The sequence below is a fragment of the Lepidochelys kempii genome, chromosome 17, assembly GCF_965140265.1.
Source record: "Lepidochelys kempii isolate rLepKem1 chromosome 17, rLepKem1.hap2, whole genome shotgun sequence".
In the NCBI taxonomy this organism is placed as follows: domain Eukaryota; kingdom Metazoa; phylum Chordata; order Testudines; family Cheloniidae; genus Lepidochelys; species Lepidochelys kempii.
Genome location: NC_133272.1, coordinates 20,122,109 through 20,137,801, shown reverse-complemented (window position 1 = coordinate 20,137,801; position 15,693 = coordinate 20,122,109). Strand labels below are relative to the sequence as shown.

At 49.6% G+C, this 15,693-nt stretch overlaps 1 protein-coding gene across 4 annotated transcripts in view; it reads right to left on the bottom strand.

Annotated features, from left to right (window-relative positions):
• MMP28 (matrix metallopeptidase 28) overlaps nt 1-15,693 on the bottom strand; it is a 43,444-nt gene that overhangs the window by 15,502 nt on the left and 12,249 nt on the right. For 3 of the 4 annotated variants that reach the window (XM_073315565.1, XM_073315568.1, XM_073315567.1), the window contains exons 2-3: nt 15,543-15,622; nt 12,792-12,979 (exon numbers count right to left, since the gene is read on the bottom strand). In XM_073315565.1, coding sequence (XP_073171666.1) covers nt 12,792-12,979; nt 15,543-15,622 — 268 coding nt within the window. Of the gene's footprint in view, nt 1-12,791; nt 13,215-15,542; nt 15,629-15,693 lie in introns of those variants that run through there. The other variant, XM_073315569.1, reaches the window with a different exon arrangement.

Sequence of the window (15,693 nt, the reverse complement as noted above, 5' to 3'; positions counted from 1 at the left end):
CAGGCGGAAAGAAATAGCAAAGATGTGGGAAGGGGAATGACCTCAAACACAGGGGCAAGGCTGGGGGTGGCTGGTAAGGCAGCCCAAAAGGAATGCAAGATTTCAGGCACACGTCGCTGAACTGTCCACACGGAAAGCCAGGCTTCGGTGGCAACACTCCTGGGCAGCACGTGGGTGGGGTTGAAATGCGTCCCCAGGAAGGAACAATGTGAAAAGGTGAACCAGCAGCCGCTGAGCCCAGGTCACGGAGGCTGGGAGTGGCAGCTCTTGGGATTGACCGGTGGAGCTGAAACCCAATTCTGCAGAGCGGGTTTCCCCTTGCACCCCCCGCCGGGCCACGTGGCGAAGATCGGCTCCGGTGTCGTAAGGCTACAATGCTGCTTTTCAAACCCAGACGGCTGGCTGAGGCTGAGAAGCAGCAGGGGAGCATTTACACCCATCCACCACCAGCGCACGAGCACTCGTGTAACGTGTTTAAACCACGGATCCAACAGTGCTTTCCAAGGCAGGTAAGTATCATTGCCCAGCCCCTTTACCGAGGCAGAGAGTGGTCCAACCGCTGCCCTGTTATATCAGACAGGATCCTTTCACCATCACCTCGCCTTCTCCTCCTCTTCTGTGTTTACCTTTTGTCGCTTGATACATGCTTAGATCGTAAACTCCTTGGGGCAGGGACTATCTTTTCATTATACACCTGTGCAGTACACTGGGGCCCTGATCCCTGACCAGGACCTCCCCGAGCTACCCTCATACAAGTGATAAGTTACGGCTGATATCTGTACAGTGGGGTCAATGAGACTCACCTCCTTAGTGAAGCCCTTTGAGATCTACTGGTGCAAAGCTCTCGATAAGAGCTAAGGGTTGCTATTATTTCAAAAGTCAATGCTAATTTTAGGGGCATTGGTTTCTACATATCCAACATAAAGCACTCGGTAACCTCCGTGTTTCCACTCCATTGTGGGGAAAACAGAGCCGTTTAGTATCCGAACCACCAGCTGTAGTGACCAGGATCTCTGGGGGAAAGTGGCATTGGAGTGGGGGAGTCCTACTGGGGTTCAGATTTCCATGAAGACACATTGCCTGACGTTTTGGGCAGTCTCATGAACATTCCTCCGCCCCCACGCTGAGTTTTAACCTTTGTTTTTCTAAGGGATTTTTTTTTATTACATTTCTAACATAGTGGAAACTGTGCTAAATAAACTAGATTGTAGAGGAGCTTCAGTGATTTACAGCAGCAGGGGATGTGGCCCAAAGAGGCCTATGTGAACGCTATTCTCCTTGCCCTATTACAATACTAGGATGGCTGTGGGTAAGAAATAGCTAAAGCATTCAGCAGGCTCAAACTTGCTTTTTGCCAGCACCAGGTGGACCTGGAACCTCAGCGGTTCCACATTCTCGTTATACTTAGAACTACAATTCTTGAGCTTGTCAACCTAGCAGAGAAAGATACAAAACTATCCAACGGCTAGAAGTTGAAGCTAGACAAATTCAGACTGGAAATAAGGTGTCAATTTTTAGCAGTGAGGGGAATTAACCACAGGATCCATTTACGAAGGGTTGTGGTGGATTCTCCATCACTGCAAATTTTTAAATCAAGATAGGATGTTTTTCTAAGAGATCTGCTGTAGGAATAATTCTGGGGCCGTCCTCTGGCCTGGGTTATATGGGTGGTCAGACTAGATGATCACAATGGTCCTTTCTGGCCTTGGAATCTATGAGCATGTTCTAAATTTGGCACCAGGAGTTCTTCTGGTTCGATTACAAGACACTTTACATTGTCCATTGCAACGTTGTTTCATAGTGTTTTATCCACATACTGAGCCATTGAGCCAGCCACCCTGTACTGTAGTGGTTGAGCATCTCACAATACATTTATCTTCACAACCCACCCATGAGGGACAGCAGTGCGAGAATCACCATTTTATCCATGGGGAACTGACACAGAGAGGGTAAATGATTGGCCAAAGGTCACACACGAAGTCTGTAGCAGGATAGAGAACTGAACCTAGGTCTCCCAAATTCTAGGCTAGTTCCCTAACCACTAGGCCATCCTTCCTCTCAGAAAAGCAGTGTAGCACCGTTAAGTAAATGGATCTATGAACATCAATGCAGCCAGCCTGCTGCACCAGCTGCGGGTCTGGCTCATTACTCCCAGACAACCGAGGAGTTCTGCACACACACACGCAAAAGCCAAAGGATGAGAAGCATTTACTGGCAGTTATGGGGGGAGGAAAAAGAAATTTCTGGTTCCTCATGTGATTTACATAAGGTCCGAGTGGCCTAGGCTATAACATGTGCCAGCACTAATAACCAGCCGGCCAGCTGGATGCAGGACATGGGAACCGTGCATTTGGAAATGCTTCACATAACTCTGCCTTATGGGGCATCACCCAGGGGAATGGCTGCACCTCTAATGGTTGGAAAGCGGACATAGGCACAAAGCATTTCACACCTGGTATAAATTGTCAAATGCAATTGAGAGCAAGGGATTTTTAAACACTGAAGTGGACTTTCCTGAGCCTTCGGGCTGAGAACAGACGTCATGCAGGACTCTGATGGATTGTATAACCCTGAGAAGATACTGTAAAGAGACATCAGCAGAGAGTTTAATCCAAATGCTCAAGGGTGGGGAAGGACAGGGAAAGAAGCTTACAAAACCATAAATTAGAGACGTTTGCAACATTGGGCTGAATCTGCCCCAGTCACAGCCAGAGAAATTCCCTTAGTGGAACAGCTTATTATTCACCTTGGTACAACAATGGGAACTGGGGCTCAGTCCTCAGAGGTATTTTAGGCACCTAACTCCCATGGGAGTTTGAGGATCTGGGCCTTGATCCTTGAAGATTTTAAATCCAGATTTAAATCTTGCCCTGCAGCATTTGTAACCCATGGTTGCAACAAGATGCTGGTACTGAGAACCAGAAAGTGTAACTGACTCAACACTAAAATTAAACCAGCTGGGGCTGGATTTCGTTGGCCCAGGAGAGTTAAATGTACAAAGGGAACAAACGGGACAAAGCATTTAAACCGTTGTTCACTTGGTCTAACCCCAGGCAGTGTCTGTGATGTAGAGAAGGACCTTTTAAAAAGACATAGGGCTCAATTTTCCAGGGGCCCTGCACTTTGTGTCTTCATCTGCGCTGGTCCAAAGTGAGTGTGAAGTGCATGCAACATACCAGATCAGAGTGGTAGCATTTTACACTCCCTGGGGTAAGTGACAATGCAAGGGTGCAGGGCAACAGCTGATCAGGCCCCTGGCATTTAACCAGAGAGTGTTAACCAGATTCCGAGTCCGGTTGTTCACTCCCCGGCCCTGCAGGGTGGAAGCAGCCAGTTCAGCCTGTGGTGGGGAATATGTCCCTCTCATCCCTGAGCATCAGCCCCTTCCAACTGCGCAGACACCAGGCACATCGATGAGGCCCCCTCTTGCTCCTAAAGGCTTCAGGCAGGATTTGGATCTCACTTGCACTGGTGCGAATCAGGAGAGACTCCAGTGAAGCCAATGAGTTCCAGCAGAATAAAATCTGAACCAGGCCCTGCGTCTGCACATTCTGGGGCCAGAGCAGCCCGCAGCTAAAGCAGAGCGAGCGCTGGGGTCTAGGAAAAGGCAACTGCAGCCTGGACGGATGGGTCTTTCCCCGGTGGGGTGCCTATTTCCTGCTGTTTATCCCGGCTCGGCTCTGCTTTTGCAGGGCTTTTTCGCAGCTAATCCCCGTTGATGGGCCAGCGTTTCCAAAGCCTGCAGAGGCTGTTTCAGGGCTTCGTTGCAGATACCTCGAGGCACACTCTTCTCCTGTCGTGGGCACAGCCAGATAAACTTCTGGGGCTGGCGATTAAAGCAGGTGACAGGACATGTCTTTCTAACAAGCTCAGTCCCCTATTGTAAAGGCAAACCATGGCTGGGGCTTAAAACATCAAGGAACACTGCACCAGACATCAGGGAACACTATGGGGAGGTGCCTGGAAGATGCGGCCCTGTTCTCACTGCAGCAGCCAAGCCAGGACCTACAGATGCTGCAGCCTGTCTGAAGTGAACAGTGGCTCAGTTACGTTTCCCTCACTGCCAGCCCCAACTCAGCAGGGTAAGGATTCTATAGGGCTAGAGGCAGGGGCGGAAAAAAGCAGGGAAGGATTCAGGGGCAGATGCAGTCTGCAGCGTGCTTGCCTCTATGAGCATCCGGTGCCTAAATTAGCATGGCCACAAGCAGCAGCATGCTCCTCCCCTGCCATGATCAAAACATGGCTCCATCTTGCTGCATAGAACCAACCCTGGTCTGACCCCAGTTTGGACTGGGGTTAAAACGTGGTTAGGTCCAGTCTACACTACAATATGCAACAGTGTTTTATCCACAGCAGGGAACTAGCATGTTGTAGTCGGGAGCTCGCATTGCAGAGCACACGGGTGAGACTGTCACCTAATAGAAGATCCCATCACGGCTATTCCCCTTTTTCCAACAAAGCTCACCCCGGCTCGGACAGATTGCTTCCTGTTGAAAGCAGGATAAACAATGAGCTCAGCAGAAAGCTTCTGAAGGGTCTGGTTTCCCAGCCACTGGGCCTAATCGCTCTTTGTCCTGCCACAGCCACTCTCGGCATTTCCCCTGGGACGATCACGTGGCAGGAGTGTTCAGCTTCTCTTCCCCTTCCCCGCCCACACGTCAGCATATTTCGTAGATTCTAAAGCCAGAAGGGACCACTTGACCATCAGGCCTGTATAACACAGGCCAGAAGAACTGCCCCAAACTAACTGTTGGAACTAGAGCATCCTCCCTGGCTTTGGTCCATTCTACCCAATTCGCCCCCTCGAGGAAGCTGGCCTGACAGGACGTGAAGAGCCAGCTGAGGAATCCATGTCTCCCCTTGCCCACTTCCTCCATTCCCAGGCACGCTGGAAGCTTCACCCCCCAAACTTGGACTGCCTCGCTTAGGGACTCTTCCTCCCCAACCCCCTCTCCCTGGAATGACTCATACGGGGGTGGGAAGGGAAGATGGTTTATGGCTTCAGAGAGATGATTTCTCCCGAGCTGCATTTCTCTTCTCTTGTGGGTTTCGTCTCCGTTGCGCCCTTAGATGTCCCTGGGCCAAGTCCATCCCTGGAGAGAGGCCACTGGCTTCAGTGGATGGATTAGACCCCAGCGGTCAGACTCTGGTCTCAGATGCACACCCCTCACGCCCATTGACTCCATGTGCACCACCAAGGGCAGAATTTGATCCTCGGGGCCACCGCTGCAGCAGGGGTTAGAGTAAGCAGGAGTAGGGGGAGGCCCAGCTAACAGCAGTAGCCTCTCCCTGGCTTGGGGGAGCAGTGACCCACCCACACCCCTCCTCTTTTACTCTGCTTTCACCACTGCAAAGTCCACGGGGCGGCCAGCACCAGGCAGGATCAGGCCCCAAGTTTCTGGGGCACTCACAGAGCCCAGCAGGTTATGTGATGTTTGCACAATTCACAGCCCATCCTGCTGGCTTCGCTCTGAAGCCAGCAGGGCCCAGCTGTCCCCAGACACAGAGAGACACAGCTCCCAGCGACCAAAAAGCCTCTCATTTACATCGCCCCCGCCAGGCCAACCGGGTTCACACGCCCTTTGGCAAGGGAAGAACGCACCTCTCTGTGCCAGGTTTTCCTCTCAAGGCACCATGGATTCTGCAGCATTCCAATTCCCGATCCACATCGGGGCTGGGGGGCTTAGCTCCAGATGTGAAGTGCCTAGAAGTGCCTGGCACGTTCATCACTACAAGGCAGATACACTGGGATTCCCTGCAGCTCCCTGCGCGTGGGTCGGTCAGATAAGCTCCTCTCTAGTCTCCATGTACACTGAAGATCTCATACGTGTAAGGGTTCCCTGCCAATCCTTCCTCTCCCTGCACACCATGATGGCTGCTGCCCTTCACCCCAGAGGTGGCTGCATTTCAGTGAAGAATGGAAAGATTGTTATACATGATCTGTAAAGTGTCCCAAGACTTTTGAGGATGCAAGAGACCACTTCCCAGCCGCAGTGAGTCCTGCTGCCAACACTCTGGCCAGACAAAATGATTTAACCTGTCACCGGACTGGACATTTCACATGCATGCACACACATCATACGTCACTTCAGCTTGTCATCACCATGGATAGGGTAGAAATAGATGCACTGGAAACCAGCATCAGGAAAGGATCAACAGCTGCCACGTACAGCTTCAGGATGCCCAGATTAACCCTGGGTGTCTGTACCAGAGAGAGGCACTGTCAGACCATGTTCTGCCTAGCCCAGTGTCCTGTCTCTGACCGTGTCCCATGCCACAGCTTCAGGGGGAGCGCACCGAACAGGGCAATTCTGGAGTGATCCACCATCTTCCACTCCCTGTTTCTGGCAGTCAGAGGCTTAGGGTCACCTTGAGCATGGGGTTCTGTCCCTGATCACCATGGCTATTGATGGACCTATCCTCCATGAACGTATCCAGTTCTTTTTTGAACACAGTTATTCTTGTGGCCTTCACAACATCCCCTGGCAAGGAGTTCCACAGGTTAGTTGTGCCTTGTGTGAACAAGTACTTCTCGTTTGCATTAAATCTGCGGCCTATTAATTTCATCAGGTGCCCCCTGGTTTTTGCACTGGGTGAAGGGGTAAATAACACTTCTCCATATACTTTTTCTACACCGTTCGTGGATTTATAGACCTCGAACATCTCCCCCCTGTGGCCACCGCTTTTCCAAGGTGAAGAGCCTTCATCTTTTTAGTCTCTCCTCCTACAGAAGCCATTCCATAGCCTTGATCATCTTTCTTGACCTTCTCTGAACCTTATCCAGTTCCACCAGGTCTTGCTGCCTCATCCCGGCAGCAAGGACGCCCGGCCCAGGTTTCCTGGGACAGAACAGGGCTGGGCGAGCCAGAACAGGGAGGGTGCATTAAGCAAGGCTTAGAGCAGGGGACCGAGGGTCGGGATTCTCCGCAGCCTCCCCGAGCCCCTGCTCTCCGGCCTCTGGCAGAACGCTGCTGCTCTGCTTCCGATGCGGGCAGAGTAGCCCAGCACACAGCACCCTCCCCAGACCAACCCCGTGGCTCTCGAGTCAGTCCAGGATCCTGTTCCAAATCACCCCCCTCGACCGCAGGGGGCTGCTCTTGTCTATCTCCTGGTCTCTCTACAGCTCTCCCTGCTCCCTAATCTTTAGCACTCCCTCCCTTCTGCTCCACCACAGTTCCAGCACCTTCTCCTCCAGAGCCCATGTGGCCCTGCCTGCCTCGGTCTCCTCTGTAAACCTGCTTTGCCTATATATCCTGTTCGCTTCCCCGCCCCCCGCCTACAAACGCTGGGTCTTATCTCCCTGGAGCCCTGCCAAGGTAGAGTTTGTAGGAAAGATGCGAAGAAGAGTCCCGTTTTTGTTGGAGGGAAACCAGCTGCGTGTAACAATCCTGCGCGGCCCGGGGGGGGGAAGTGCTGACTCTGGGGAACATTCCCCACCCCACCACCAACCTCAGCCGCTAAAACAGATGCAGACTTGTCACTGGCACTTACCTAATCGCTCATTAACTTTTCCCATGTCCCAGGCACAGCTGCGCCCAGCCCGCTCTCACCACAAAGCACGTTACTGACCGGCATATTTGGAAGGCAGCTGAGGGGCCGGGTAAATGGGTGTGACGGTGCTGACTAGCCTGGCATTAGGCGTGCCCAGCTCAGAGGCAAATCCGGCCCTGTAGCAACAAATCTATGACGAGAAAGTCTGAAGCAATTGACTCAATGGACAGATATACACCCAGACTGGTGATCACGCTTTCCTCCTCGCAAGGCGCTTTGAGAGTCTCCAATGGGAGGCACTACCAAGGTGCAAACCCCTACGTTCGAACACAGGCACCTAGGGCAAAGCATCCTGAGTTTCAGAGCCGATGCCAATCTGGAACGCCCGCTAATTTCAACGGGAACTGCAGTTGTTCAGCAACTTTGAAAATCAAGGCACTTTGATTTAGGTGCCCAAATACGGATGGAGCTGCCCGACCCTTAATTTGCAAATTGTGCCCATTGTTATTACTGGCAGGGTCATGTGTCCAGTTTTAAGGAACGTGGTTTTGTTATAAGCTGCCCTAAAAGAGAGCCTCCTAACCTGGCCTAAGTAGCCGTCAGTCCCAGAGAGGTGTCCAGCCTGCCTTAATTTCCCCTCCTCCAAGCAATCTTCCCTGAGCAAGCTAGAAACAATAAGAGGTCTTGGTCCTTATCTTCAAGGCACTCAATGACCTGGACCAAGGTGCTCTGTCTTCCCTGCCAGAAAAGATGTTTATGTTACAGTGAGATAAATAGGCCATCATAATCCTAACGCAGATAAGGCCATTGTGATGTAGCCCAGCAAGGTCATCTCTGGGTGTTGATCTTGAAAGCTACACTGTGGGGAAATCTACCTGTGCCTTAGCTCCACTTGGATTTCACGATGAGATGGCACCAGTGCATTAGTTATCTTGCTTTAAAAAAAAAAAGAATCACCAAACTTCAGGACGGGGTCCAGAGTCGACAGCTCCATGCCTCAAGCACCGAGGGACTTTCTGTTATAAGGGTCAAACTCACATGTGCAGGAGACAGAGCATCCTCAGGGGCCAGTGTAAGAGTATATCCCCAGAACCGACAGCCAACTGCGACCGGACAGCGTCATCACCAATGAGGACCAGAAGAAGATCATCATAGATTCATAGAATAGATTCATAGAAGGTTAGGGTTGGAAGGGACCTCAGGAGGTCATCTAGTCCAATCCCCTGCTTGAAGCAGGACCAATCCCCAATTTTTGCTCCAGATCCCTAAACAGCCCCCTCAAGGATTGAACTCACAACCCTGGGTTTAGCAGGCCAATGCTCAAACCACTGAGCTATCCCTCCCCCCTGGTGGACACCACAGTGCCCTTTGAGAACAGGACGATGCCCGAGCTCGAAAGGTAGAGAAATATTCCCCTCTGGCCAAAACCTTGAGAGCTAAGGGTTACCAGGTTGAGACACACACACTGACTGTCGGAGCCTTAGGCACATGGGACCCCCGGTAACAAACAAGTGCTGAGAGAATGCGGAATCGGTCCACGCTACACTCGGCCAATACGGCAACTCATGGTGTCAGATGCCATCAGGTGGACATCTACATAGAACACATCACTGGACATCAGCAATACCAGGAGGGATGAGCCAGAGTGCCAATGAGAAGCACGGTCAGGAAAGTAACAAAGACTTTCCCCATGGATTGTATTTTCTAAATGGACAACCAACCTAATTCTCAAATTACTGAGGGACAATCTCCACTCACTGATATATTTTGCTTTGCGCAACCAAATCTCTGTGCAACTTTTCATGAGTGATGTACCTGAGTATTCGGATGCTAATATCTAAACTGTATTGTTAAATCTATTCACCTAAATTTGGGTTATTGCTGATTATGTACTCTACGTAGCATATGACATTCAAAAAACTAACTTTGTATTTGTGAATAATCTAAGCACTATACCCAGATGTACAGACACTCTTTTCCCAACTAATGTACTATCTAATTTCTTTTAACATTAGCTTTAATAAAAATTTTAAATCCTAACTCCCACAGGACCCTCACAAACTTTACCAGCTTCCACTCCAAGTGCCAGGCACACTCCTCTGACCTATCTTCTCAGGTACAAACACATTTGCTTGGACATTTAAAGCAAAACCAAACCCTATCCAAACAAGACACTCCACAGCGCACACACACGGCTCCCCCAGGGAGGAATGAACTACGCATGCCAGAGGTTACCCATGTTACTTAATGCACAATTGGAAGATGCTCAGATACAACAGTAAAAGAGAGAGAATAGAATAGAACCCGCACAGCATGAACTTGCAATACTGAGAGCAATGCCGAATAAGAGTCATTTACAGCAGTGTCTTTGCAAGCTATTGTCTGTGGAGAGAAACTTGGGACAATTTTCAGAATCAACGTTCAGTGCGATTCCTTCCAAACAATCCTAGTGCTGGGATCAACTCAGCAGTGGCTCAGCCATTAACCTCCAAAAGGCTGGAACAGGCAGATACATGTTTTCCAAAATTTCCTTCTCACTAACAAGCCTGGATCCCAGTCACACAATTTTAATTTCGGGCAGCTATTTCCTTGATGTTGATCAGAGACGTTAAGTTCCAATGGGTGAAATTATGTTTAAACAGACAGATGCATTCAAATGTCCTTGAAAGGGAGAAAAGATAATTCTATCTTCTTGCCCCATCTTCTCCAAGGATAACATTACTGCAGTAAAGCCAGGAAAAGAACTAAATAAAAGATACATCCAACTGCCCTGGCCACGCCTAGAGCTGGACGCTTGTAGTGGCTGCCAAAGTAATTTAAAACAGACCTAGCAGGACATGCGGAGATGATCTGGAATAAATAACAGGATCTCAGGGTTGCTAGACCTGGTTAAAATATTTCCAACAGAAGAGTTTTCTATTGGAAAATGCAGCTTTGTCAAAATCAAAATATTTCATGGGACCATGTCCATTTCAATAAGGAATATGTTGAAACAAATTCTTATGGGCTCTCATTTCGAGAAAGTCAAAATGTTGCATTTTGATAAGATGCAAAAGTTTCATTTAAGATTTATCATTTCGATTTGTTTAGACATTTATATTGCATTAAATATTCTTTTAATACTATAATATATACAGTATTTATTATAATACTTTTAATTACATTATAACATTTGGACACTACCAAAATGAAGTGTTTCAACATCAGTGAAATGGAAGAATGTGATGCTCCCAAATAGAAATTTTTTGGAATTTTTGTTCCATGGGAAAGTTTGGCTTTTCATTATGATTCAGGACAATGAAAAAAAGAATTTGGGCTGTTGATTAATCACAGTTAACTCACACAATTAACTCAAAAAAATTAATCACGATTAAGCGCACTGTTAAACAGTAGAATACCAATTGATATTTATTAAATATTTTTGGATGTTTTTCTACATTTTCAAATACATTGATTTCTATTACAACACAGAATACAAAGTATACAGTGCTCACTTTATGTTATTTTTTATGACAAATATTTGACTGTAAAAATGATAAACAAAAGAAATAGTATTTTTCAGTTCACGTCATACAAGTACTATAGTGTCATCTCTTGATCATGAAAGCGCAACTTACAAGGGTAGATTTTTGTTGTTGTTACATAACTGCGCTCAAAAACAAAACAACGTAAAACTTCAGAGCCTACAAGTCCACTCAGGCCTACTTCCTGTGCAGCCAATCACTAAGACAAACAAGTTAGTTTACATTTACAGTAGATAATGCTGCCCGCTTCTTATTTACTATGTCACCTGAAAGTGAGAACAGGCATTCGCACGGCACTTTTGTAACTGGCGTTGCAAGGTATCTACGTGCCAGATATGATAAACATTCATGTGCTTCTTCATGCTTCGGCCACCATTCCAGAGGACATGTTTCCATGCTGATGATGCTCGTTAAACAAATAATGCGTTAATTACATTTGTGACTGAACTCCTTGGGGGAGAATTGTGTGTCCCCTGCTCTGTTTTACCCACATTCTGCCATATAGTTCATGTTCTAGCCATCTCGGATGATGACCCAGCACACGGTCATTTTAAGAACACTTTCACAGCAGATTTGACAAAACGCAAAGACGGTACCAATGCGAGATGTATAAAAATAGCTACAGCACTCGACCCAAGGTTTAAGAATCTAAAGTGCCTTCCAAAATCTGAGAAGGACGAGGTGAGGAGCATGCTTTCAGAAGTCTTAAAAGAGCAACACTCAGATGCAGAAACTGCAGAACCCAAACCACCAAAAAAGAAAATCAACCTTCTACTGGTGGCATCTGACTCAGATGATGAAAATGAACATGCGTCGGTCCGCACTGCTTTGGATCGTTATCGAGCAGAACCCGTCATCAGCATGGACACATGTCTTCTGGAATAGTGGTTAAAGCATGAAGGGACATATGAATCTTTAGGGTGTCTGGCACGTAAATATCTTGCGATGCCGGCTACAACAGTGCCATGAGCCTGTTCTCACTTTCAGGTGACACTGTAAACAAGAAGCAGGAAGCATTATCTCCTGCAAATTGTAACCAAATTTGTTTGTCTGAGCGACTGGCTGAAGTAGGACTGAGTGGACTTGTAGGTTCTAAAGTTTTACATTGTTTTATTTTTGAATGCAGGGGGGTTTTTTTGGACATAATTCTACATTTGTAAGTTCCACTTTCATGAGAAAGAGATGGCACTTCCGTACTTGTATGAGGTGAATTGAAAAATACTGTTTGTTTTTTATAGGGCAAATATTTGTCATCAAAAATAAATATAAAGTGAGCACGTACACTTTGTATTCTGTGTTGTAATTGAAATCAATATATTTGAAAATGTAGAAAACATTCAAAAATGTTTAAATAAATGGTATTCTGTTATTGTTTAACAGCGCGATTAATTTTTTTATTCGCTTGACAGCCCTAAAAAGAATCTAAATTTCAGAATTTCCAGTGGAACAGAAATTTCAGTTTCCAATCAGCTCTAATTGTTGCTGAGGTCAGATTGTGCAAAAGAATGGGTAAAACTCAGCAGAAGGGCCCATCTTCAGGCAGCTTCTAGGAACAATCCATCCTAGGCAGCAGCAGGACGAGGTAACTTACTAGGTCTTCTCCTGCTCTTGTTTTCCTTGGATTAGCTACCAGCGCCTCAGCCAAGTGATGGGAGTGCTGGGAATCAAGTCACAGTATGTAAAAGTTCAGAAGCATGTAGCCAGGTTGAATTGGCCAGCAGCCTGCATTATTGCGCTCAGCCCATGAAAATCTCCGTGACCAGTGAAAGCACCTACCCTGCTGTGCGTAGCGCTTCCCGCGTCTCGTCTTGGCCCGTCTGCCGGAGAGCAGGGCATGTACCCGCTCAGCCCAGGCAGCGTGGCTTTCTGCATCACTCACACCACACCGTGGCAGGTTCATCTGGCGGACCGTGGAAGTATCCAGGACCCCGCTGAGAGGCAGGTGGGTCACCCACTGGAACTCCCTGGGAAAGAAGGGGAAACATCGGAGGCAGCGCAGACAGTGGGGAACTGAATGGCCACGCAGGATGATAGCACGACCAGCCCTCAATCACTGGTTCACACGGAATAGCCACTGGCATTGGTGCATTATGGGAAATGATAGTACTCTACACCTCTAGGACCAGATCCCAGTCCCACGGCAAAGCTCTCGTTGTACTGCGAGCAGGATGCAGCACGTGTCATCCACAGATCTGAAAGCTGTTTATAGATGTGGTTACCCACACTGCACAGATGGGAAACTGAGGCACAGAGCAGGGAACACAACAGCAGAGCCTGGACTAGAACCCAGGCCTCCTGACTCCCAGGCCTGTGCTCTAACCGCTGCACCACACTGCCTGCCTTGCTAAGATGAGTCAGTGCATCCCAGTTCAGTTTCTCACAGGCAGGTCTCCACATTCAGCTCCCAGCAGACAGACGAGAAGCACACCTGGCTCTGGCGGGCAGTCTTAGCAGGGGAGGCCCAGGATTGATTGGACCTTAATTAGACGGGGGTACACGCATTGAAGTCAGTGCAGTCACCCGAGTGCACACAGGTGTCTCTGAGATCAGAGCGTGGCCCAGGGGAGCTGGAACAGGAGTCTGCCGTGTGACGGGGCATGAACCTTTTGTAGCCCTGTCCCCTGTCAGGGCATTGGGCCCTGGCACATACAACTCCCAGCACTCCTGCGGTCTCTGCTGCACTACAGGCTCCTGGGGCTGTTAACGTAATACAGCCAGGGGTCGATATAGCGTTTGCTTTGGCCACTGGTGGCCACGCGATCCCTCCTCTAACATGTGCCATTTTACCAGTGTGAAACTCCCCTCTCGCCGATGCTCATAGGCTGGGCACTTGGGGAAGGGAGGGTAAACTCTCCGGAGCCAGGCTCCCTCAGAAAGGGCAAATCTCCACGGCACCAAACGCAATCCATGAGGATGCACTGGGGTGGGAGGCCCACCCCTGGCATTAATCAGTTAACTAAAGCCCCAGGAGGAGCACAGCTTCCTGGAGACAACAATCTTTTTGTTGGGGACTGGTCCTGCTCTGAGCAGGGGGTGGGACTAGATGACCTCCTGAGGTCCCTTCCAACCCTGATCTTCTATGATTCTATGATACCCTTCAATCACGATGGGCCTTCCGGCCTCGAAATCTATGGCCCCTCTACGCCAGCGTAGGAGAGAACATAGACGGTGCGTCCTAGGGAACAGAGCACCTGACTAGCGCTCAGGAGACCTGGGTTCTATCCCTGACCTTCTGGGTGACCTTGGGCAACTCATGTCTCGTGCCTCAGTTTACCCATTTGCAAAATGGGGGTGATGATACAAAGGGGGCCTCCTTTGTAATGTGCTTTGAGATCCACTGATGAAAAGCACCATAGAAGGACCCGGTGGTGTTGTTGTTATAAGTGTGGCTGTCATCCCAGGCATTCATGAAATCTTCCAGCCAGCCATGAACTGCAGCATTGCTGCAGATATTATTCTAACCAGGCCATAAAAGGAAAACTAATCAGTGCAGTGAGATACTGGGCTGAATGGCGCTGGGCATGCGGCTGTGTATTTTAGAACAACCAGCTGTGCTTTTGTCTGCTCATAAGAGAGACAGAGCATAGCAAAAGACCTTTGCTGGGAAGAGACTTTAAGGTTAGGTGTCCGATTTTCACCCGGTCAAAAAGGGATCCTGGCAGCTCCGATCAACGACTTTTCCAGTTGGTGGCCTCCCTGCTAACCTCCACACCGCGCGGCTCCTGGGAAGCAGCTGCCATGTTGTCCCCCCAATGGGAACTGCGGGGGCAGCACCTGTGGACGGGGCAGCGCGGAGAACCACCTGGCAGCGCCTCCGCGTAGGAGACGGAAGTGGGGGGACTTGGCGGCTGCTTGAGGTAAGTGCCGCCCAGAGCTTGCATGCCTGATACCCACCCCGTGCCCCAACCCCCTGCCTCAGCCCTCATCCCCCTCCTGCCCTCCAAACCCCTCAACCCCAGTCCCACCCCAGAGCCTGCACCCCCAGCTGGAACCCTCACACCCCCCACACTCCAGCCCCCTGCCCCAGCCCAGAGCCCCCTCCTGCCCTCTGAACCTGTCGGTCCCAGCCCAGAGCACTCTCCTACACTGGAAATCCTTCATCCCCAGCCCCACCCCAGAGTCTGCACCCCCAGCTGGAGCCCTCATGCCCCCCCATACCCTAACCCACTGCCTCAGCCTGGAGCCCCCTCCCACACTCTGAACTCATTTCTGGCCCCGCTCCGGAGCCCGCACCCCCCAGCCGGAGCCCTCAACCCCTCCCGCACCCGAGCCCCCTGAGCCAGCCCGGTGAAAATGAGCGAGTGATTGAGGGAGAGGAGAGCAAGCGACAGCAGGGTGCGGGGGTGGAGTGAGCGGGGGGTGGGGCCTCGGAAAAGGGGTGGGGCCAGGATGTTCAGTTTTGTGTGAGTAGAAAGTTGGCAACCCCATCTAAGGTCAGGGGGCAGCTCACACAACCCAGAAGCCGGGGGCTGGATGGGGATCTTGGTCTGCTGCATTTGAAATTTCTACACGAAGGAAGATTCTTACCTCATTGCTTCTGCGAACTGTGCAGATGTGGGTCCACTAGGAGCTGGCTCATCAAAGTAGCCATACTTCTCCAGGAACATCTGCCATCAAAGGAAAAACAGGAAGAGAGAAAACTAAGTCATAGCTGAAGCACAACTGGGGGGAAAAAAAA